This window comes from Phocoena phocoena, chromosome 18 (assembly GCF_963924675.1).
Source record: "Phocoena phocoena chromosome 18, mPhoPho1.1, whole genome shotgun sequence".
Taxonomy (NCBI): Eukaryota; Metazoa; Chordata; class Mammalia; order Artiodactyla; family Phocoenidae; genus Phocoena; species Phocoena phocoena.
The window spans coordinates 46,948,091-46,975,078 of NC_089236.1; the positions used below are offsets into that span (position 1 = coordinate 46,948,091).

At 32.1% G+C, this 26,988-nt stretch overlaps 1 protein-coding gene across 1 annotated transcript in view; it reads right to left on the reverse strand.

Annotated features, from left to right (window-relative positions):
- DACH1 (dachshund family transcription factor 1) overlaps positions 1-26,988 on the reverse strand; it is a 374,169-nt gene that overhangs the window by 70,003 nt on the left and 277,178 nt on the right. The window contains 4 exon segments of the mRNA XM_065895933.1: positions 6,733-6,867; positions 10,215-10,350; positions 23,401-23,573; positions 24,025-24,180. Of these exon segments, the coding sequence (XP_065752005.1) occupies positions 6,733-6,867; positions 10,215-10,350; positions 23,401-23,573; positions 24,025-24,180 (600 nt within the window).

Genomic DNA, 26,988 nt, shown 5'->3' on the forward strand with positions numbered 1-26,988 from the left:
TGCAGAAACTGGCATTTATATTTTGCTATCAGTTTAGATAAAAAAGATTAAGAAAGCTCTCTGAGTCACTGAACTTTTAATGGCCTATTTTTTTGTACATTTCTTAATATGTCTAATCAGGGAAGAAAGGACAGTGTTTTGTAGTTCTTTTAGAAACATACATATTTGCCCATGTATGAAATAAAAATATACAAAAGAAAAATTGTTTTAGCTTCACTAAAAAATATAGGATATAATATTTCCAAAATGAAGTTTGAAGTTGAGCTAATTCTCAAATAAACATACAGAAGAATGTATACATTCTCTTTAGATCACTTCTACACCAGAATATGTAAAATTTCAACTTGTAACTAGAAAAAATAGAAATCCACGGTTTAAGCAATATGCAAATAAATTCCAAAATTAAAAATGAGAGATAATCAATTCACTAAGTCAATAAACATCTTAAATGAAGGGAATAAAATAATTTATAATAATTCATAAATAAATCATTACATGAAGCAAATTTGTATGTGGAGTTAATATGTTAATCTACTAGTAATTTACTCCTACCTCACTTTTAATGCTATAAAAATATTAGCTATTGGCATGACTACATAAAAATATTTCTTAAACAGTGAGGAAGTGAGTCATTCTGTGCCTATCAAAAAAGCTCAAAAAAATAAAGCTGAATAAGTGGAATAACTAATAGTCTATTCTGTTTTTTCCATGGGGAAAAGACATTTCATCTAAGTAAAAGTAAAACTATTACAGTAAGTAAAATTATTATAAATGTATATTATTATTTATAATGTATCCAAAACTAAATACTTGCTAATAGCTTCGGCATCTAGTTCATGAAAATTATCAGCAGTGGTAACATGATTCAACTTTCTAAGTGTCCAAAAAAGTTTTTAAAACCTAAAGTTATGGATGTCCTGGAGAAGCAACTGACATCTTCGGCATCAATAAATGGCCCTATTTCTTTTAGTAATGTTCATATTAATTACATAATAATAAATTCCTGGAAAACGTAAACTTTAGGTAACATTGAGGTAGTTCATTTTTATAAGTGGCTCACATATAGCTAACATTACCAAAATATAGAAATTTCTAAAGAAAAGCGTTTTTCACTCTGTGTACATCTATATAGTCACATGAGATACTAACAGGTTCAGATTTTTGATATTTGTGTGTATGATATTTACTATAAATTAATTTGTGTAATGTATATCTAGAATTGAAAAAAGAAAGTCATTTTTGAAGACAATCCTAAAAGTAGTCTTTTTAAACAATGAGAAATGTGCAAAAGGAAATATATTTCAAAAAAATTATTTCCACAAATAGGAAAAAAGTGATGGCAGTCATTTAAGAAAGATGTTTTGTAGGAGAGTGGTCCACAAGGTTGGATGCTAAGAATAAAGCATTAATAAGAGGGTATCCCAATATGGCCAGTTTGCTAACTACTTTATTGCCTTTAGTGCTTTGTCCTCAAATTCAGAATGCCAAAATGAGAACCTTCCATACAAGTCTGTTAACCATTGGAAATATTGGGCACTGCCCGTGAAGAATATGTGACAAAAGAAATGTTTCATGGCCTGAAACAAATCCCCTGTATTTCCTGCCTCATCTTAAATTATCGCTGCTTCTAAAATGGCAAGAGATACAAACTATTATATATGGACTAATCTACAAGGATATATTGTACAACACAGGGAATATAGCCAATATTTTATAATAACTATAAATGGAGTATAACTTAAAATTGTGAATCACTATATTGTACACCTGTAACATAATATTGTACATCAACTATACTTCAATAAAAATATATATAATTAGAAAAAATGAAAAATAAAAAAATAAAATGTCAGGAGTCACCAATGAAAGTTGTCATATTTTTTATGAAAACAAATAAAGGGAAAAGCCTCAACCATAGGGAAAATCAGAATATATATGAAGAAAAATTCTGTGCAACTGTAGCAGCAAAAGAAGAAGGGAAGTTTTGTATTTCATATGGTTTATTTCACATATCTGACATCCAGTAAATTTTGATTATATCATTTTGGTTTATTTAGTCCAAGACTGAAATACACTAACATAAATTAGGTATTCAGTACTTAGTTCCAATTATAAATGCTCACATTTTCTATAATTGGAAAAAAGCTGATACTATAGCATACAGTATCATATCTGTAGCACACATTTGATTTTTGGTTAGCAAAAAATTAGATAAATTCCATAATAACAAAAATGTGCACGTGAAACTACATGCAAGGTATAAAACATGCTCAAAAAATGTGTTGGAAATAGCAGCAATTCAAGCAATTTTAGAAAAACCAGGGAAAAAATTATGCATAAGAGAAGTAACACACCAAGAGACAGATTTTGTGGGGATAAAGAGAGAAGTGCAGCATAAAGAAACAGGGAGCCTGTTTATATAATTTAAATGCCAGGCATATATTCGGAGAAAACTCTAATTTGAAAATATACATGCACCCCAATGTTCATAAAATACCCAAGTCATGGAAGCAACCTAAGTGTCCATTGACAGATAAATGGATAAAGAAGATGTGGTACATATATACAATGGAATATAGCTCAGCCATAAAGAAGAATAAAATAATGCCATTTACAGCAACATGGATGGACCTAGAGATTATCATATTAAGTGAAGTAAGACAGAAAGACAAATATCATGTGATATCTCTTATATGTGGAATCTAAAAAAAAAAAAAAAGATACAAATGAGCTTATTTACAAAACAGAAACAGACTCACAGGCATAGAAAAAAACTCATGGTTACCAAAGGGGAAAGGGTAGGGGGAGGGATAAATTAGGAGTTTGGGATTAACATTTACACACTTCTTTTTATAAAATAGATAAACAAAAGTGTCCTACTGTATAGGACAGGAAACTATACTCAATATCGTATAATAATCTATATTGGAAAAGAATCTGAGAAATAATATATTATATATATACATACATATACATAACATAATTCTTTCATTGTTTCATATATATAAAGCTGAAACAATTTTGCTGTACACCAGAAACTAACACAACATTGTAAATCAACTATACTTCAATTAAAAACAAAGAAAATGTCAATTAGTACTGCCTATTCCACTAAATTTAGACTGAGGGTAAAAATCAGCAATGCTTTTAAAATCCAGAAAGCTCTAGAGAACTTGCAGTATGTTTGGAAAAGTTAAAAGACATAAAATTTGTTTTGAGGCTATGAGCTGTATCATAGATTTCCTCAGCACATATCCTTGACAAACTCCTAATTTTAGTCAAAGTTCATACTATTAAAATCATTTCTCCTTACACTTGGGATGCTTGAAACAATATTATATGTCTATTACTTCTTAATACACTAACTTGTTTTTCATATTTATATTTTGAATGGACTTTAATTAAACTCTTCCTGGGTTCAAAAACCCATTAGAGTGTTTTTATTTTAAAAACTAAGTAGCAAATTTACTCAGCGCTTAGTACTTCTGAGTTCTTAACACCTGTAAAGCCACTGGTCCTTCAACTAATAGTGACGTAAATATTCTAATAAATTCAATAGCTTTTTAATATTAAGAAGATTTTAAAATGCTTAAAAGTTACTGGTGATTAAGATTTTAGACCACAGTGATTCTCAGCATACAAACTAATTTTGGTATCTCTTTTTTTTTTTTTTTTTTTTGCGGTACGCGGGCCTCTCACTGCTGTGGCCTCTCCCGTTGCGGAGCACATGCTCCGGACGCGCAGGCTCAGCGGCCATGGCTCACGGGCCCAGCCCCTCCGCGGCATGTGGGATCTTCCCGGACCAGGGTACGAACCCGTATCTCCTGCATCGGCAGGCGGACTCTCAACCACTGCGCCACCAGGGAAGCCCATCAATATTTTCTTAAGAATTATTATCTTTTGAATGATTTAAAGTGGTCGGCAGCAAATTACATTTAAGAAGTTCAAGCCTAAAATGACACAAACGTGTAATTAATTTCTCTACAAATGTCTCTAAATGAAGTCACTTGTTTTAATACAGATATGTGTAGTGAGAAAGTTACAGGTCAAGTATGCAGCACATGATAAATGTAGTCATGAAAGAAAACAATTTTTAATTTAGTAGACCCTATCAATCTAGAAAGCCTATGAATATTTACTATTAATTCAGTATGCTGAAAAATAGATAAAAGAGAGTACATAAAAGAGATGAGCATCATATAATAAAATTCTTACTGTAAGAGTATCAAAATCTATTACAATGTCCACGATTCCATAACTACATTTGAAATTATGAGTTTAAAGGTAGTTTCACATTTCTAGGGAGTATATTAAAAACTTACTTTCCTTTATAAAATATACATTAAAATATTGAAAAACTGTTGGGATATGATGAAGGTCTTTATTCTGATAGCAAAACCATTTAAAAAACTTAAGATGTGATAAGAAGTACCATTAGTGATGTAGAAAGTTTTTGTGTATATTCCTGGCCAGAACATTCTACTATTTCATATAAATGTATGTTCTAAAGGTTATGAAATTCCACCTTTTGCCTTTCATCATCACAGTTATTTTAACTTTCACCATCTCTTAGAATCTTCTAGTAATTTAGCACAGATCAATATGCATTCATAGATTGTCTAGTCTGTTTAAAGCAAATGTAATACACACATGACTCCAAGGTGTATACAGTCTAGTACTGGAAGTAGACCAATGAAAAAATAACTTCCAAATAACAAGGAAAATGTTGTAACGAAGATTTGGAGGGCAGGCACACAGGAACACCAGCAGTGGGATCCCTATATCAACCTAGTATGGCATCTCAGGAAAGGCTCTATGATGGCAAAGTTAAAATAGTAGTAACAAATAGATGATGGGTCTATAGACAGATGATGGGCAGATAGGCAGATAGAACTGAAGACTCACGGAAAAAGGAAGTTACAAAAATTATAGTCAACTGAACTTGAAACATGAGAGTGTAGAAAGCTCCCACCAAAAATTCCAGTGAGATTCATTATTCCAATCATATTATTGGTCATTTCTTTGGTGGTCTCTTCACTACCACCTCCGGGCTTTTATATTTCACTCCCAACCTTTTTTCACCAAGGTTCTGCAAGAGAACTAAACCCTAATATCCTGACAACCACTGTATATCATAAAACTTCTCTCTTATGCATTTCAAGTGAAACTAGCTATGTAGCATCTATGGGAAAACTGAGAAATGAATCATAAAATCATTTTCTATAAGGCTTCATTCTTTCATAGAACCCTAGTGGAGAATGGCTACTTAACCCAAATAATGAATTTTTATATTTCAATATTCTTACTTAAAACTTAAATCATCTATGCAGTTTTATATTTTATTACTATAAAAATTTCCATAATATTTCCTCAAATGTTTTTGATTATATATAAAAGGTATATGTCAAAAGATACATAGACGTTATATATTTTTCTTCATTTTTGAAGAAGAACTCACAGAAAATTAGAATTAGACATTTAGAGGCAACCTTGTTCACTGATGCACTTGTATATATTCCACCCAGCTTTGTGATAATATTTGATAGCGAATTTTAAAATAAATAATTAGGAAGTTGCCTTAATGCTGCTCTCAAATATGCCTAGATTTTGACATGTTAGCACCTAGAAAAGATTACCATTTTCTTATTAATTGCATAATGCCGATAATTTAATTTATAGAAATTCAGTGTTCTTTCTTCCTAAGGACTCAGCAGAGCTGTTTTCATGTTGAATAGAAAAATGTTTATGTAAGCATTTTTACTTTTTGTGAATAGTCATTTTTGAGGAAAAACGGTTGGTCCACCTAAACTCAGTCTTTCTCCAATCATGTCATTCTGATTATCTAAATAGCCAATTTTACTTATCTTCCTTTTTGACAGCCAATGAATTGTACCTTTTGTATAATTATGTTTTCCAAAGAAACAATCCTTTTCATAACGTTGATTACTTGATATTCATGTCAAAAAAGACAGTCAAAGTATCCAGTCTATATTATTAATAAAATTTGGAAATATTAAATTAAGATGAAAAAGATATGGCAGGGCTCCAGTGGTCCCAATTTAAATTTACCATTTGAAAACATTAATTTGCATCCAATAGCATAAATTTCCAACATGCATGTAAAATAATATTTCAATTCTCCATGAAAGTATTTCATGAAATAAAGAATGAAAAGACAAATTTTTCCCTGTGAAAACGAGTTAGGCTGGTACAAGTAAAATATAAATAGGAAACTCTCACAGCTTTGCACAATCTTGGCTTTGTTATTTGTTGCATACACTTTAGAAATAAATACTAGTACATTGGTTGATAAGATTCACTATATTTCTTGGTTGATCAAATGACCATGTGTCTTTGAATCCAAAAAATAATCATAATAATCCTTTGTATATTGTCCTTGCTCTATTATGCTAAGTAAAATGACAATTGACCCTAAAAGCATGGAGAAAGAACAACTATAGTCCTTGAGGAACTCAGAGACAACAATTAAAACAAACAATTCTCTTTTTTTAAGTGTACTGGAAAATAAATGAACATTTACCTGTTGTTTAAGATAAATATGCTTCATTCATATTTCTTTTTTGTTGAATAGGCATTTTACTTAATATTGTAGGTTTTTTTAAATGTTTATATGCCATCTTCTAATATAATCTAGAAATATACTTTGTTCTATGATTAAAACCTAGTTCATATGTTGAGCAGGAAAAACAAGACCTTATAATTATATATTACCTTTTTCAATATGCATCCTTTTCGACTCATGTCCCATGTCATGACCAGCCAAATCTCCCTCTTTGGGCCCAGGGAGTACGTTTGGTGATAAACCCATCAGCATCTGGTTCATGGACAAACCATTCTGATGGACAGCTGTCAAGTCAGAAACAAAAGAAAAAAGACTAAAACACCATAATATACAATATTCAAATAACTTATTTAAATTCTTTTGGACTCAGAAATAAATATAATACCATGGTGTAACTTTAAAATTATAATCTATCTCTAAGTTGAACACTGTGAGAACTGATAACTATGATAATTTTTGAGAACAAGCAGAAATATATTGAAAATGAAACTGTTTTATCTTATTTCACATAAAATATGTATATTTTCTCATGTCTGGAATACTTTTGAATGGCCATACCCCTATAACCATTACAAATGAAATATTCAAGCTTTGTCTAGTGTATCACATTCTCTCCTTAGCATATAACCTTCCTTAACTCTGCAAAAACTGCAACCTTAACGTTAGAACACTCTTTAACACTATAAAGTTAAAACATAATTTAAAAAAATTCTAGTGGCATGAGAGGGCAAATAGAGTTTTCAACAAGTTAAGGCACCGAAATAGCTGTTTCAAGAGTCCTAGTCTAGTCAATAAAACACGAAGTTTCACAGATATCAAAGTACTTCTTTAAAAATTGGGATTTGAACTCAAATTTAAAAATAAAAGAGCCCAATTAATACCTATTAAATGGTTGAATGATTAAAAACAATAATTTCTTTCTTGAACTATTAAGAGTAACCTGTCACTACTGAAACGATAAAGCAGATGATCAAATACCCTTATGATCACAATCCAGTCAATAAATTTCTTAATAAATTGCCCATGAAAATCTTGGTTTTGTGCAAAATTTTTGAAGAAAGATCATTCCATAAAACCTTACTTTCACTGCAAAAAGTATAGTTTTAAAATATGTATAAAATAATATATAAGACTGTTAGGATTTACCATTTGGAAATCACCATAGTAATAATTGTTTCAGGGAAGAATCTTCAATGAACAATTGTGAAAGTAGTGAAGTGAAAGTTTGATGAATAGAACATTTACATAATGTTAAGATATCTCCTCACAAGATACTTATTATCCACAAAGGTTAAAAACAACTTAAAAAGGAACTTTACAAGAGAGAAATCTAGAAGTCAGTCACTACCTCAGCCAAGTGATGGTTATCACAAGTATTGGCAAAATATCATATATCTTCTGAAATCATGCACTGAGAAGGACACACTATCATGTCTGTGTCATTCCTGCCAAAAATACATAACTTAAGTCAAATTATGAGAAAACATCAAAAAATTCCAACCTGAGGGACATTCTATAAAATAAATGGTATGCATTCTACAAAAATGTCAAGGTACTGAAAGATAAAAAAGATTAAGGAACCGTTTCAGATTTAAAAGGATTAAGGGCATATGACAAGTAATTTCAACATGTGATCCAGGATTGGATTTTGGACCAGGAAAGAAAAATCTCTTATTATTAAAAATATTAGTCAGGAAAAAAAGGAAAAAATAATAGTGGGAAAGCTGGTGAAATTTGAATAAGGTGTGTAGCTTATAGAATAGTATGATAATAGTCTTAATTTCCTGATTTTAATCACTATTCTGTGGTTATATAAGGGAAATTCCTTGTTTGTACAAAATAAACAATGGAGTATTAGAGGTAAAGAAGCACAGTGTCTGTGATAAGGACAATAAGGTGGCATTAGGCTTTTATCAGGTATATCTTTCAGAAAGATCAACTGATTGAGTGAAACTGGATGGTAAATATTTAAGAATTTTTAATTATTTTTGAATTTTTTATGTTAGTCTAAAGTTAAAAATAAATATGCATACATTTGCACATGTATGTGTGTATATGCATATATGTGTACACATGTGTGTACATGTGTCAATATTTCCATTTGGACAATTATGGTAGTCCATGCATGCAAAAGTAATTACTTTGTTTCTATCAGGAATTTTAAAATATGATTAGTAAAACAAAGACTGTATATCAAAACTCTCAAATCTTTCCCTATTTGTCTGTATTTCTGATTAAGTATTATGAAAAAAATATAATTTTCTTTTCTAGGACAGCTCCTTTCCAATGATACCTTAAAAAGCATTAGACATGAAACCAAATATTCATCATTAAATTTCTGATTCTAGCGACAGCATGGCACAAAGGCATATTGAAAATATTTTATTTGAAAAATGTTTTGAAGTAGTGTTAACTGAGGTTTACCAGCCCCAGAAATATAATTGATTTGGCAGTGATTATCAAGTGTTATATCCATTTTTATTAATAAACAGTAATAATCATCTCTTACAAACTTAGGGAAATACAAACAGGCTAAATAAAGTATACATATTTAGAATTACATTGAATTCTATGTAATTGTCAATGATTGACTATTTTAAAAATAATTTTATTACATACAATTTGACCAATATTTATGTTATCCGCCTCCACAGTATCTATATTGAGGATATGCAAACTTTCCTTTATAGCTTATAAAGACACTTTCTAAGAAATGCTTTTTTCTATTATGAAGATATTCTCAACAACCAAATAACTTCAATAAATTTTGTGTAATTAGATGAAGTTCATGCTATAAGCATGATTTCCTAAAATAATAACTAAAGCCTGTAAACAATGCAGTAAGTATTGGTTTTAGCAACCAAGGTAGTCACTGTTAATATGATCATTTTATTGGTAAACAATATTAGATTCTTGTACATACACAAAATAACCAGTTAATTGAATGGTGTATTAACTTTACTCTTAATTTTCTTGGCCATGAGGACCAGCATTAAATATCTGAAAATGTGATCATGAAATAAAATATAACCTTACTTTTTAGAATTTAATAATAATATGTGATGATAATATGCATTATTGACTGTTACTAATTCAAATCCTAAAATTTAACCAATTTCACACTCTTCAATCTATTGATCTTCTGAATGACTACAAAATGTTTTAAAAATCAGTTATTTTGAATTTTATTTCTTTTATTCCTCTTTGTGGATGTCTTTGTCAATACAAGGATGAAGTTTAAAAATTAATGAATTTTAAAAAATGGCAGGGATGGGATTGAAGGAACGAAGAGGAATAAACCATAAACAGTATACTTGGATGCTAGGTATTTGAGAGTTGGAGGTGTTTACCTCAGAAACTAATCGAGAAGGTTACTTACTTTCTCTGTTTCATAGCTCAAATCTTTATGTGTGGCATCAAAGAGAGGGAGTTTATATCAGAACCTGTTAATGTAGTACCATACCTCATGATATTGCAAACTGGGAGATATAATTTTGAGAGATGGCTATTGCTACAGAGAGTCAGAACATGATACATCTGAGATCTATTTGGAATGAGGGCATTTTGATTAGACAAGCCAGCTGCACCTAATAAAGTTTAAAATGGTGACAAGTGGAAGTACGACACCTACGGATTCTGTCCGAGGAGCTCTCAGTCCGCGCTGGGGAGCTGGACACGCTGCTGCTGCGGTGTGATGATGGGTGGCTGCCAGGCCTTCGGCCCTCCTCCAGGGAGGGGGCAGGCGAGGGGCTGTCGGGAACACGCTCCTACACCACCATGGTTGTGGGGTGAGGAGGGGGAAGAAAAGAGATAAATACATTGGACCTTTGCTTAAGGAATGTTGATTTTTCTTAATTCTATAGATATGTGAAGACAAACACATTTTTTCATCAACATTTAACTGGATTAAACGACACCTTTTATCTTGAGAAAAGTCAAAGTAAGGAAAGAATAGAAAGGAAAATGGTTCTATAGGTGAACATCGCTGTAGTAATGGCAAATGTCAATGCCTTCTTTGGATAAAAGGAGAGATCAAAAAAGACATCCAGTTTAGAACCATTAGACAACAAAGAATTAACAGAACAAAGCAGGTTTTAATTCTAGACAATTATTAATTTAAAAAATCTTTAAATAAATTATATTGCTTCAGCAAGTGTCTAGGATAATTTAACACAACAGATTATCACCATGACATCATAACAATAATACCGGAGGCATTGTTAACACCTATTTCATTATGGGGCTGCTCTGGATATACTTGGTTACATTTTAAGGCATCATGGAAATCTATTATTATTTAACATTTGAACAATTTTCTTTGATTCTAATAATTTTCAGGCTCCTAGCTCCAATGCAACCACACAAATATATTAGGGAAAATTCATGAAATATGTATTAGTTTTATCCCAGGGAAACCTGGTATCATGTTTCCTGATACTGTTCTATGTTAACACTCAGGTCCCACTCCATACCTTCCCCTTTAAGTCTTGCACCTTCCCTATGAGACCAATGTGCAAATGTATTGTATAACTGTCTCCAATGAGCTATTATAAATAGAGTTATTGATTAAGAAATAAGATACTCATTTGTTAATATTTTCTTCGAGCAACAAGATGTTTATACCTTCAGCTATCAACACACACAGGCCTTGAAGAACAGTCTTTCCAATAATTCATAAATATTTGGAAGTGTACAAATAAACTGATACATGATACATAATAAATAATAAGTAAATTATTCCTGATTAGAGAGCAAAGATGCAAATATGAAAAAAAGCAGACTTTTTAAAATAAAAAGTTCTAAAATGGAATTGGCCTGTAGGAGGCTGTTTTCAAAATATCAAAGGCTAATGTAATATGGAAGACACACAAGGCTTTGTACTAACAAAGAAAGAGGGTAATGTATGTCTTCAAACTCAAAAGTTCCTTTAAGCCTTGTGATGGGTTGCAATTCTACTTTGAATTAGAATCACTTGGGAAGTTCTTCAACATACCTATGCCTGGGTTTTACTCCCCAAGATTCTGGCTTACTGAAGGTCAGGAGTTGAATTGTGTCCCTCCAAAATGATTGAAGTCCTGACCCCCAATACCTATGAATGTGAGCATTTGAAAATAGGGTCTTTGCAGATGAAATTAGTTACAATGAGGTCATATTAAAGTAGGGTGGGCTCTTCATCCAACATGACAGATGTCTTCACAAGAGGACATTGTGAAGATATGGGAAAAATGTGAAAAATGGAAAAATTGTGAAGAGGGAAAAATGTCATGTGAAGATGAGGTAGAGATCTGAGCTCTGCAGCTGCAAGCCAAGGATTGCCAAGGGTTGCCAGCCACCATGCGAAACTATGGAGACACAAGGAAGGATGCTACCTAGAATTTCAGAGGGAGCATGGTACTGCTGACATCTTGCTTTTGACTCCAGAAATGTGAGGGTATAAATTTCTGTTGTTTTAAGCCACCCAGTTTGTTGTACTTTCTCACAGCGACCTTATACACTGAGTCTGAAGGGGGGCCCAGAAGCCAGTATTTTTTAATGCTCTCCAGGCGATTTTAATGTATATCCAAGACTGAGCACCACTTGTTTCATACCCTTTTAATTTTTCAGTCCTACACATTGTCAATAAACATCTTCAACAGAGGTTCTATTCTTGAGGATCATGACAAATAAAATGAAAGTAACCCTTAAGATAGCCAAGCCCTCTTCCAAAATCCATACATAAAACTGCTTCTCAATATATATACCATAAAATAAAAAATAGTCCCAAAAGGAACTTTACAACAAATAATTTGCCAGGTCAAACAATATTGTACCAAAAGGAAAAAAGAAAAATGTCAACTAAATTCTACTCTCAAAAGTCGCAAGATGTATTTTTAAACTCTATGTCTCAACATGCAAAATGAACACAATATTAGTTATTTTTTCCACAATAAATAAATCAAACAAGCTATGCTTCTAAATGGTATAAGTTCTTTAGTTCACATGGCAAACAAATGACCTACATTTCTAAAAAACAAACACATATACGATTTAAAAGAGTGGAGAATCCACATCTGGATGCCAAAAGTTATTTCCTATCTTCTAATTATAATTTAAAAGCAGCTGGGATTATAAATCTTTCTTCTTAACATTCACCCCTACCTTAAACTATGAAGCAGCTTCAAACTGTACATTTATTATGCGTTCAGTTTGATGAGTTTTGTCGAGATCTAGACTGTTTCCATAACCCCAGAAAGATTTCTCATGCCCCTTCCCAGCCTATTCCTTCTATCCCCAGAAGCAACGTCTTTCTGAATTCTATCACCAGGGAGTAGTTTGGCTGGTTCTAGAATTTCATAAAAATGGACTCATATAGTACATACTTTTTATGTCTGGTTTTTTTTACACAACGAAATGTTTTTTAGATTCATTCAGGTTATTGCCTGTATTAATAGTTTACCTTTTTTACTTTTTAATATATTCAATTGCACAAATATCCCACAATTTTTAATTTAAAAATAAGGCAATAAAGGTCACATCAAGTCTTTGCAATCACAAATCAAAGGATAATCTTGGCTTCTGTGCAGCATTCAAAGGCTGGAGTTTGTATCATTTTTGGAATATCTGTGCATTTATTATAGAGTATGGATTTATAAAACTGTATAGAACTCCTTTTTAGTCTGTATAAATGTATTAATAAGCCATGCTATAGTTAACTGCATACATGACCAGATATACATGATATAGAGTCTAACCTTGATTTCTCGAAATTCTGATAAAGAGGTACATAAGTTTGCTAAGCTTTAAAGTTAATTCCTAATACATCTAATTCTTAACACTTGGATTATGCAGAAACACATGGTATATATTTAGGAAACAACATTATTATATTTTTATATAAATAAAATTATCTAAATTAGCCATTCTATTTTCTCCCAAAGTCACTCAATCAATGTTTATCCATCAATACATTTTAATATTCCTCTGAATAATTATGTAAGTGATCATATTTTCAGTGGCATGTGTTTAGCCAAACAGAGGTAAAGTGCAATCTTGAAATAAATCAATCCCTCTAAAATCATTTTGCAAGTCTGAGTTTCCTGTCATAATAGATTTCTCAGTGGCACTAATGGAAAGCATGAGAAACTGATTTTTTCCTGAGATATTTAACTCATAAAATATGTAAATATTTAATGCACAAAACTCTAGTAACAATGATTGTGCCATTGAACAATTATTTATTTATTTTCCACATAAGTATAACAATTTTTTCATTAGTCAATTTTATTTAACTGTAAAAGTTTTCCTTGATGATTCTTTTCATTCATGCATTATTCACTTATTCACTTATACATTCATAACACTCTAAAGGTCACATAATAAACTAAGTCAAAAATAAGCTAGATTAAAATCTTAATGTAAAATAATATTAAATCATAATTTAAGGCTTAGGAATCATAGGTGAAATTGTAGTATTTATTTTAGCTTTAGCTTATTTTTACTTTAATTATATTTTTTGTCTAAGAACAAAGGATACAGACAATATTTAATACTTTTACTTAAAGAAATATTTTAATTTATGCAAATTTTTATGCTTTAGAAGCTTAAGTATTTAATTGAAACTTTCTATAAACTGAGACACAACATATTCAGTCATTTCACTTAATGTATAATTTCAATCTTTGGAACATGATGTATTGTTCTTTGAAGAATTTCATTAAAGTAAAATCCATTGAGCAAGTAAGATTTGAATACATTGTTGCACAATAAATTAATTTATTTCAACAGCTTAATTCTTTTATCATATTTATATGCTTGCCTTTCCAGAGTATGCTATAAGATGGAGAATAATGGAGACAGTAAAGAATTGCTTAGGAGAGAATCTCATAATTATTACTGAAACAAAATAGATAATGAGTTTTATTCAGACATAATAAGAAAGAAGCAGTTCAATGTCTATAGGGAAACTATGTAAACTGGATTTATCATTTCATTTGTGTGAGACCCTTTAACCTCCAAAATGGCCCTGAAGTAGGACAAAGAGGAAGAATATTTAATTTAATACTTCAACACACTGCTTTATAGTCCTGCATCATAACTCCACCAATCAATAAAACACAATCTTTTGCAGTGTTTCATCTTTATAAAACTAGCCACAATAATAAATGAAAATGTAAGAGGAATACACTCTCACTGAAAAAAAAAAAGGTCATACTAATAAACTAATGGTATCAGAATAACAATAAAGGGAAAGCTGCATTTATTGCCTCTAGGTAGAACAAGAAGTATTGGTCTCTACCACAATTCAGAATCAAAGGTGGAATTTAAAACAATTAATTCTAAAATAAAAAGGAGTTTGGGATTAACATATACACACTACTATATATAAAATAGATAACCAACAAGGACCTACTATATAGCAGAGGGAAGCATACTCAATATTTTGTAATAACCTATAAGGAAAAAGAATCTGAAAAGGAATATATATACATATATCTAGCTGAATATATACATATATAGCTGAATCACTTTGCTGTACAACCAAAGCTAACACAACATTGTAAATCAACTGTACTTCAATAAAAAAATAAATTAAATAAAAATTAAATAAAACGTATAAAATGTTCGGTATTACACACGTGATTAATTAAACATTAAAAAATGTATTGTGTCTGCTGCCTCACCTCCACCACAAAATGCATTATATTTTATCAACTTAAAATATTTTCTTAGAGTAAGATTAAATAATCACAACTCATTTCTCTAAATGGGTTATTTCATTTAGCTTTACTTTATATTGCTCTCTTTAATTATCTTCATTTTCGTCTCTTTATCAGTTAGCAATTCCCTTATTGAGTATGTTATAGAAGTGGGGAGAAGATATACTAATGTTAAATTTATCTTAATACAACTTTTATCTTATGAAATTAAAGTTGACTAGCACTTTATAAAACCTAAACTCCTGAGCTTTAACACAACTCAGACTTCATTCGTTCAGAGAATATTTACTAAGCACTTAATATATGCCAGTGTTCTAGGCTCTGGTTACACGTAAGTAAACAAAATGACAAAACTCCTTTCCCTCATGGAGCATATATCATCAGCTAGTAAATGCTGTTAGTGAAATCCAGAATCATACACACTGATTGTGACACCCATATTCTCTTATTCTGGAAAAGTGAACTGAAAGGATAAATAATAGGATTGGGATTCTGGGTTCAGGAAAATGTTAAAAAGTACTTCTGGAAGACATCAACAAACCGAATATACTTGCATCTGGTAGAATATCTGGTAGCCACCATCAAAACTCCTTAACTCAGAGTTCTAAATTGAGGCTTCAAGGGATATTTACATAGCTCTTTTTATTTGTTTTGATGATGATACTCAAGAAATACTCAATTTTGCTAAATGGGAAAGTGGTAAGACCCATGAGTGTAGTCATAAACAACCTCATTTTATTCTCCTACTGTCTCTTCAAACTTATTCAGTGTTGATAGGGAACTATGTTTTTCCCATAACTGTATGAAAATTAGGCAGCCTAGTAACTTTCCAGATTCTTATTTGGTAATATAAACTCCTACAGTTACTTTGAGCAGCAAAAGGCAGTCTCGACTCAGAAGTTATACCTCAGGCTTATGTAATAATAAATACTATTATCTTAATTAAAAGAGAAGTCTCTCCTTTTCTATAGTCAAGTAGGTAGAATAGAGGGAGGAGAGCAAGGAAGAAATGGTAAGTTCTGATTTGGCCAGCATTGCCATCAATTGGCATCACTCTGTTCGTGCCAAATGTTTAAAGCCAATTTTTTATCTAGTTAAGGCACTGTGTATGTTCTAAGTGGCCACCACCTCTATGAACTGCTTACAGTTCCTTGATGGGTCTAATTCGTCTCTGTGTTCCTCTGTCCTCTGAATATCTGGCGTAAGTGCATCTGGATGCTTGATTCAAGTTGATGTGGGGGCAAGAGTACTTCATAGATGGTGGTGTATGCTTTCACTGGAAGTGCATAATGTCTTCTTGGTTGCATTTTATGATGCCAGCCACCACTGATAATCATAGCCCAGATTCATCACTTCATTAGGACGTGCAATTTGATGAATTCGAAATATATCATTCCATACTCATTTATTTGCAATATATCATTCCATACTCATTTATCTATATGAATAGAAAGTTTCTCTCATGCATCATTGTGTTATCCTGAGGGACAGTCTGTATGGGAAAGGCAGGAAAATGCTTGATTCCACACCTTTATCCTTTATTTAAACCCTCATTTGTCCTTTAAAAGAATCAATTCCCTAGAATTCTCCAAGGGAGAATTGTATTATATTTAGTATTATTATAAACTCATGGATCTAAATATGTCTTATATTTCAATACACTGATGTATGGTATCCTTAGTGGTAGTTGTGTTTTAATACTTCCTTTTTCTTGTAAGCATTCTCTTTTCATATTTAATATCAATACCCAAATAAACATGAAGAGAGAAGACTTAACTGTTTCTCTAAATCCAAGTAAAATTTAGACGAAATAGTTTTTTGCAAAAAAAAATGTTTAAAAGTGATGCATACATCTAGAGCTATTTATGTTTGTCCCAAGATAAACTATTCTGTACCCCAAAGCAAACATGAGGTAAATGACATAGCTGTAAGATTTTTTAATCTACTTCAAGAATCTGGTTACTCTGGTTCTAGTTTTTATAATCTTTAAACATTTTGAACTTCACACAAGTAAAGTCCTATTTACTGATATAGCATTTTAGGGACCTGTTTTGAAAAAAAGTATTAGAGAATGGAAAATGTATACATTGTATTTAAAATTTTTTTCAATGTTTAATTCTTTAAATGAGAATGTCATAAACAATCTCTATTTCTCTCTCTCTCTCTCACATACACACACACACACACACACACACACACACACACAAAACAGCAGATTGGCAGAGAAAATTAACAAATTTAAGTCATATTCCCTGTTCTCAGAAAAATGCTGTAATGTGGCATGTGAGGAAAGATTATTCAGTAATGTAGAACAATATGAATGTTGCCAAATTTCTCAAAAACAATTTCATATTATCACTAAAAAAAAGTGAAATCTGGAAAAAAAATACATTTAAAAGTCTGCTTTGTATACTACTGAACTAGCAAACCCACCAAAAGCAAAATACACTACTTTTGTTAGGTGAAAAGGGTTGAACAAGCAAAAGAGAGTGAGAGAGACAGAGAGAGAGGTCTTACTATATAATTGCAACTATATTTCAAAAGCTTGACACAGATTCCCTATAAAATTCTAGAACTTATTTTTAAACAGAAGATTGTGAATACTTGGGGGGAAAATAAACCAGTGATAATATGAAGATAATGTCACTATAGAAAGTCTTCTAATGATTTTATAAATACTAATTTACTCATTATGACAACCTGATGAGGTAGTAATGATATAATCCCCATTGTACGGAAAAGGAAACAAAGACAGGGATATTAAGTGACTTTTACAAGGTCATAAGACTAGGAGATGGCAGAGCTGGAATATAAACCCAGGAAGTCTTCCTCCAGAATCCATGTTTTAAACCACTAAAATATGTTGTCTTGCTTCTTTTTAATTTTCTTTTTATTTCAGAAAGAACCATTTTTAAAAAATACTTATAATATCATTGTGAATTTATTAAATAAAAGTGAGAAAAATATTGATTCATTCAGGGGGATTTGGGGTTACTTGATGAATGATTCCCAAAGAGAACCAATTAGTAGAACATTTCAGCCTATTAGAAAATCTCTAATGACAAGAGGAATTGATCTCTTGATTTATACTGTTTATTTTCCTCAGTGATTTAAAGTAATACAATCCTTTTACAATTTGGAAATGATACAAAGATGGTATAAATAGCTAATATGATAGTTTGGAGTATTAACACTCAAGAATATCTAAAGAGCCTAAATCAATAGACTGGAAAATAAAAAAATTAATATGGATAAATGCAAATTCCTAATACAAGTAAAAGATAAAGAATTGGCTTAGTAGAATTTCATGTCAAAAATGCATGAGATTTACTGAGTCACACATTCAACTAGCAAAAATAGTTATGAACTATGACTACATTTATAAACTATTGTCCAAACTGAGGTTTATGTTAGTTCTGGTCTCTTCACTGATGGGTTCACTTCTAGAGTAATATGCAGGAGAGGGGTAGTGAGGAGGGGGCTTATTTAAGAAAAGGAAGGTCAACCAAGAGGCTTGATGAAAAATTGTCAGAAGAAATTAGAATTTTGGTCTGGAAAAAAGAAACATCATAGGTACTATAGCAGAGGACTTAAATATTTAAATAGTTAGAACGCAGAAGAATTAGGAGACATTTTTTCCAAAAGAATAAAGTTAAAGTAGAAGCTATTGAGAGGAAAATTTTAATTTGATCAATTAATACCTTCACACTCTTAAATTTGCTGAAAATAGAATAGGCCTTCTATAAAATAGATATATAAAAATGGGTAGAGAGGATGCAGGAATGCTTTCTCCACCATGGAGGGAGCTGGATTACGAAACACTTAACATCCCAAGCCTATGACTCTTCACGTTCTACGAATATTAAACAGTAAAAGTATATGGGTTTCACTGATACATAATAGACTAATACAGAATGTCTAATGATTTAATATAATCTTAGACATTTAGCTATTTGGGATTTAAGGTAGAATTATTATTGTGTAAACAGTATATATCCTTTTCCTCCCTCCTCAAAGTTACCTTATTAAAATATTTACAGTAGTCCAAGACAATCAACCAGAGAAAATCTAAATTCAGTACTTTAGCAGACACTGTCATGGAGGCTTGCATTTAAAGCAAATAACAATGTCATGGTGGTACTGTCCTCACCTATATAATTTTCTTTTCCTCAATGCTTTTAATTTCTTTTCCTTTCAATGCCAAATCCTATGGCTCTATGGTGTTTGACAGTTTAGTTTGCGTTGCTTCCATTCACCACAGCCTAAGATTCACATGGGTTTGATTTAATCAGAACTCAAGGATTAGCAAAATTTTCCTATAAAAAGCTAGCTAGCAAATATTTTATTCAACACTGCCTTTGTATTTGAAAGTAGCCATAGACATTACGTAAATTAGAGTGTGGCTAATATCCAGAAAACTTTATTTATGGACACTAAAATTTGAATTCCATATAATTTTCATGTGTCATGAAAGATTATTCTTCTTTTGATTTTTTTTCCAACCAGTTGAAAATGTAAAATCATTCTTAATTCATGGTCCATCCAAAAACTGACAGCAGCGTAGGTTTTCCCCAAGTTCAGCAGCTTGCAGACCCTGCTCTACTGCTTGAACTGGTAGGTACATTTTCATAAATAGGTTTATAAGAAAATCATTGGAGTTCCTTTAGTTCGTAGAAATAGATAACAAAACATTTTTTTAAGCTTGTAACTCTGAGAGCTATGGTTTTGCTTTTCTTTTGTCCTATAAATTCTTTTTGCTATTCTCATTTGGGTTGAGTTTTAATTTTAACTCTTGTCATTACTGTCAAAAAATGTAAATAGCACATTTCCGCATATGGACCATCCCTCAAAGCCTATTTTCTCTTGTTTTATCATTTCTTCCAGTGCGGGTAAATCTTCTTTGGTATTTAACATTTCACTTTTAATTGGCCTTCATATTTAGAATCTTTTCAGGCAAACAAACTTGTAGGCTCTATTCTAATTACCCACTTGGGCCCCATACTCTTTAAAGTGACATAAGAGTCAACCATTTTCTTTGGGGAAAATAAAAATTTCCCCTAAATTAAGTTTAATTAATACGTATCATATGAGTTTACTAAACACTGCTTCAAATGAGTGAGACAATGAAAATGTTGAATTCTCAGTAATAACTATTATCAAAATTGATCATAAATTGAATCGATACCTTGATTAACAAATCGGTTCCCTCACTGATGACAATGTAGCATTCAGTGGCATTCTCTCAGGAAAGAATATTTTGGTAGTTGATCTTGGCCTCCTGTGATATTTCTTGTTATTTTCCTCTGGTAAGGATTCTTCCAAAAATTATTTAAGGAGCAAGTACACATCTTTGTTTATAGAGTATTATTATATGAAAAATTCCTATTTGCATATTATTCAACTTTCTATATAAGTAATGACAGGGTCTTTACAAAATGTATAATGACTTAAATGCATCACAATAATACCATATAGAGTATTTTCATTGCCCTAAAAACCCCCTGTTCTCCATCTGTTTATCCTCTGTTCCCACCCACTAGCAACCACTGATCTTTTTAGGATCTCCATAGTTTTGCCTTTTCCAAAGTGTCCTACACTTGAAACAATACAGTGTGTAGCCTTTTCAAACTAGCTTCTTCAACTTAGCAGTAGGCATTTGAGTTTCCTCCATACCTTTTCATGGCTTGATGGTTCATTGCTTTTTAGCTCTGAATAATATTCCATTTTATGGTGGTGAGAATTCAGCTAAGCTACTCTGTGGTATTGCTGCTTCAGCATCCATTTTGTTTTACCACGTGGCCTACAGGGACCTTAAACTGACACTAGCCCCCTTCATGCAAGTGCATGCTCTAGACAGCAGCCAAAGTCATAAGCAAATGTAAGTCCCTGGTATGACTTCCCCAAAAGCCCTTGTGATCAACAGTCTTCTTAAATAAGACCCGTGGGAGACTTACCAAAACCCTACTCTTTTGGTTTGAATTGACCAATCCAGCCCCAGCCTGGAAATCCTGAAATACCCCACCCATGGATCCTAATAAAGCCATTTGCCTCAGGTCCTGCCTTGTTCTCTCTGTCTGCACTCTGCCTTGACCCCCCTGTCTGGTCCCCTGAGGCATGCCAAGTACTTCCTCCATGACCTGTGAGTAATAAACTTCTCTATTTCATTTTTTCTTGTGGTCTGTTGTTGAACCATGGCTCACTCACTTAACAAATGCTAATTCAGTTTTTGGAAGTATAGCTGACTTACAATATTAGTTTCAGGCGTACAACACAGTAATTCGATATTTTTATAGATTACTCTCCATACAAAGTTATGACAAAATATTGACTATATTTTCTGTGCTGTACATTACATTCTTGTAGCCTACTTATTTTATACCTAGTAGTTCAGTACCTCTAATCCCCTTCACCTATTTTGACCCTCCCTCCCAACCCTCTCCCTTCTGGTAACCACTAGTTTGTTCTCTGTATATGTGAATCTGTTTCTGTTCTATTTGTTCATTTGTTTTATTTTTTAGATTCCACATATAAGTGAAAATATACAGTATTTGTCTTTTTCTGTCTGACTTATTTCACTAAGTATAATACCCTCCAGGCCCATCCACATTGTCACAAATGGCAAACAACAAAGTCATCGCACACGGAGGTACACAATTTTTTTATCCAGTCACCTCTTGAAAGGCATCTTGGTTGCTTCCAAATTTTGGCAATTATGAAAACAGCTGCTATAAATACCCATGGACAAATTTTTGTATAGACCTAAATTTTCAACTCCTTTTGATAAAAATTATACGGTTGTAGGGTAAGAGTATGTTTAGTTTCATTAGAAACCACCAAACCATCTACTAAAATGGCCATACCATTTTGCATTACCACCAGCAATGAATAAGAATTGTAGCAAGGCCTTTTATGTAAAATATGCTCCAGAGACTCCCCTAAACTCACATGTATTATATTCAGAAAAACAAGATAATAATTATGTCAAATATGGATAATGCAGCATGAGGTATCTTTTACTTAGTTTAAAAATTAATAATCTATTCTGACAATGCAAATGGTACAGATGAACCTATTTTCAGGGCAGGAATAGAGACGCAGACATAGAGGATGGATGGGTGGACACAGAGGGGGAAGGACAGGGTGGGATGAACTGGGAAACTGGGATTGACATATATACACTACCATGTGTAAAATGGATGGCTAGTGGGAACCTGCTGTATAGCACAAGGAGCTCAGCTCGGTGCTCTGTGACGACCTAGATGGGTGGGATGGGGTGGGTGGCAGGGAGGTCCAAGAGGGAGGGGATATATGTATACATGTAGCTGGTTCACTTTGTTGTGCAGTGGAAACTAACACAGCATTGTGAAGCAATTATACTCCAGTAATAAATAAATAAATAGAGTACTTTGATTTAAATATACATTATAAAATAATATGAATGAAAAAGTATACACACACACATATTTAAAAGTATACACATACCTCACACACACACATATACAGAGAGAGCCAGAGAAGTGTGTATATATACATATACGTGATACCTGTATAACAGTAATGTTATCTTCTACTTATGGTGTATTTTTGAATTTACAAAAAATTTCAATTTTATTATTTCATTTAGTTTTTACACCCACACTGTATTATGCATTTTTTTAGGTGTAGAAATAATCAGAAAGATTTAGCTACATGCCCAAGGTGACACAGCTAGTTAAGTGGCAGAACCATAATTTAACCCTTCTGGTCTTCTGAAAACAAATCAGATACCATTTTCCACACCTTATGGTTCATAACACCACACACACATACACACATACCCACAAACACAAACACAACCATACATATAAGCACATACACACAATTTGAAGTATATCATTTAAAATGCTATGTTCATCTTTCCCTTAGTAGATATAGTAGAGAACTTCAAGTTAGCCTAACCTGCCTAAATACTGTACCCCTGGTTTTAATTACTATAAGTGACTTTTTTTTCTCATAATCTATTCACTATCGCTTAGCTTTTTAGAGTTAGAACTACTTGTGGAGTAAGAAAAATGGATTGAGTGATGGTGGCTGAAGATGATTTTGGCTTAAGGCAAATCAATCATGTAATTAAACAATTACCTTAATAACAGATGTCTCAACTCTGGATGGGGGACTCTGAACTTGTGCTGCTGCCGCCATATTGGCAATGGTGCTGAGATGGTTCATCTGGCTCATTGCCATGGTGACAGATGCTGGAGGTAGGCTGACAGGAATTAGAGGGTGGGGCATCATCATAAAAGGCAGTTCCAGTCCTGTAAAAAATACACATATATCATCATTTCTCTATTCAAGTAAAACAGTGAAACATGGTATATCTCATTAATTAAAATGGCTAAGGATATAAATCACTGAAAATTGAAGCATTATAAAATGTTCTAATAATGAGAGTCAAAGGAAAAATATTTGTCCTCTTTGCATGCAACAGTACCCACTTATCACTCAGGGAAATTAGGCTTAAAGCTAGCCAGTTTGGGGCCATGTTTTATCACTCACCACTCTTCATTTGTGTTTAATACAAACAGTTCTTTGCTACATTATTCTTCTGATCAGTCTGATTCTTGTTTAAAATACTATGGTTTTCTTTATCACGTTTAGCTGTCTAAATGTAGTGTACCTATCTACTATGTCCTATATTTCACTATCCGATCATTAGATTTTTTTCTTTGCAACTTTCATTTTTAGTGCTAAAAAATGCCATCGTACCATTTGGCAGAAGGTGGCTCTGCTGAAGATGGCAGAGAGGATGACTGACTGGAAGGCTAAGTGCTCTAGGTATGTGGGGGCAGGTAACAGAAGCCTGAGATCCCCGGGGTGGGGAAGAGTACAGTGTTTCCTTTTCTCAAGAACCTTCACTGCTGCCTGTGGGGAATGAATATCAATTATTTGGATACAATATTATTCCAAATCTTCTAATGAATAATTGGAAATGAAGTTTTAAAAAGCATATCAGACGTAGAGAATGAACTAGAGGACACGGGGAGGGGGAAGGGGAAGCTGGGACGAAGTGAGACAGTGGCATGGATATATATACACTAGCGAATGTAAAATAGATAGCTAGTGGGAAGCAGCCGCATAGCACAGGCAGATCAGCTCAGTGCTTTGTGACCACCTAGAGGGTTGGGATAGGGTGGGAGGGACGCACAAGAGGGAGGGGATATGGGGATATATGTATATGTATAGCTGATTCACTTTGTTATACAAAAGAAGCTAACACACCATTGTAAAGCAATTATACTCCAATAAAGATGTAAAAAATATATATATCACATTTGGAGATTGGCTAAGTGATTTCTTGGGAAATAAGCTCAAGTAAGTAAATTTCCCCTAAACCATATTTTCCTTTTGTTTTTCTATTTCTTAAATACAGTCTCAAATTTTCTGAAAAATAACATTTTTACAACAGGTAGCCTATTCATGAAGTCTACTCCTGTTTGACTAACCAACTTAATATAAAATGGATTCTATTATATACCTAGAGAATTAATTACTTCTTGGAACTGAAGCACACTCATAGTTATAGAACCCAAAGTTATCCTTGTATAATAGAATCCCAGTCACCCTTCAGAGTTAAAGTTCCCAGTTTAATTCCACAGAAAATCCTAAACATAGAATCATTAAATGCCCAGCTTGGTTAGACATGCTCCAGGGAACACAAAGATCATTTACAAAAGATAATAATATCAAAGCAATAAATTAACTGTGTGTGAATCAATAAATATATCTCTTGTTTCCAACTGCAGAGAAACTTAGGTTTATGACTGTGGCAATACAGGTGCCAAAGTCAGAACAGTACCTTTAAGGGCGTGTATTTCAACATCATGGCCACGTCTCAGATTAAACAGATCTTGAAACACCTTAATAGGGTACTCCTTGGAAGGTTTTTATATATCATTTCAATTTAGGCATGTTCTCAGATTAAATTATTTTACCATTAATTTATTGTTTAACTGAATCTGTTGAATATACAAACTACCCACTTGAAAGAAAGTTTCTGTAATATCTCTGTCAGCTTATGAGTTTTCATTTCTTAAAAAAGGAAAAGAAACTGTATTTTCATATAATATGCTTAGAAACAGCAAAGTAGGTAAAACTCCAATTTAAATGTTTTAGCTCTATTAAAAGCCTCATTGTAAAATCTCTAAGACATAGTTTTTCATGAAGAATACTTAGTTGCTGCCATGATTTTTTTTTTCCATTTATTTCAGGAAGACAGTTAAGGTTCAATATAAATTCAAACTCATTAGCTCAATACTGTCTGGATCTTAGAGTAAATTGTTCAGAAGTGGGTAATGAAAACTCAATTCAAATTCTTCAGCAATCAGACAAAGCAATTTTATTAAACAATGAAGAGAATCAATTAAAATGGATATCTTTATTATTTTACAAGAAACCAGGACAGCTTTTGGCTAAAAAAAAAGTTTATAGCTTCATACAGAAATGACTCACATAAAAGCAATCTCTCCAGCTTGCTCCTACACTATGATATAAAATTTCACTTCTATATTCACAAATTTATACAATTTATTTCTCTACTCGTGACTTTTTTGACGCTTTATACCAAGGTCCTAGTCAAACATGCAAAAGCTGTAAGTATATAAATTTTTTGAACATATTATGTCAAGAAAGCATTCAGTGACAAAACGTTTTAAACATTTTCACTTTATATTGCCTTTATCAAAGTATATGCAAAATTCTTCGTTACATATTTACTTTTTATGTTATCATTTAAAACAAGAGTTAAAGCATAATCACCAACTATTTGGATATAGAAATAACACTTTGGAATAAATATTGAATATGGGAACTGCATTGGAAATTTATAAATAATAGATAATTTTCTCTTTATATTTCATTTAAAATATCCAAGGATTACATTTTCATAGTAGATTGCATTTTTGAGGTTAACTAATATTAACTAATATATGGAGGAGGGAAAAATATTCATATTCATTATTTTGGATTGAGTTTGAGTTCTGCTTATACCTATTATCTACTTTTGTTTCTCTGTCCAATTGAGCCAATTTCTTTTATTTACATCTAGATTACCAGTTAATAAATGGGAAAAGCCATTTGCCCAATATACTTCAATTTCACTCTTATATCAATAGAGAAGCACTTATAATTCTATTTTTTCACATTATCAAAGTGTAAAATATAAAGTTAAAATTCTGATTAAATCATTCTGGTAACAGATTATATACAAAATACCACCTATTTCCACATCTCTTTTGGATCACAGGATATCAGTCCCTTGTGTAAGGGTAAATATCAATCATCTATATATGAATTTTCCATAGCAAGTTTATAACACTAGATTGGATTTTCTCACTACATAAAATGCTCCTAGCCATCTCCGCCAATCATCATTTGTTAAATACTCATGATGTTAGCTCATTTGGGTAATAAATAGAGCAAACAATTAAGAAACTAAGTCTAATGAAAAATATACAATATATAACCAAGTCAGCTGTAAGTGAGTTTTGCTTAATTTATAACATCCTTCTCCTCTATTAGCATGAATAAATAAGTATTGAAAATAGGCCACTTCAGAACAAGACATGCCCATAGTTATTAAATGTATAATTTCAAGTGCTTTGGTTTAAGCCAATATATTTGATATAAGCCAGTATCTATGTGTGAGCCTACACACAAACATGCATACACATA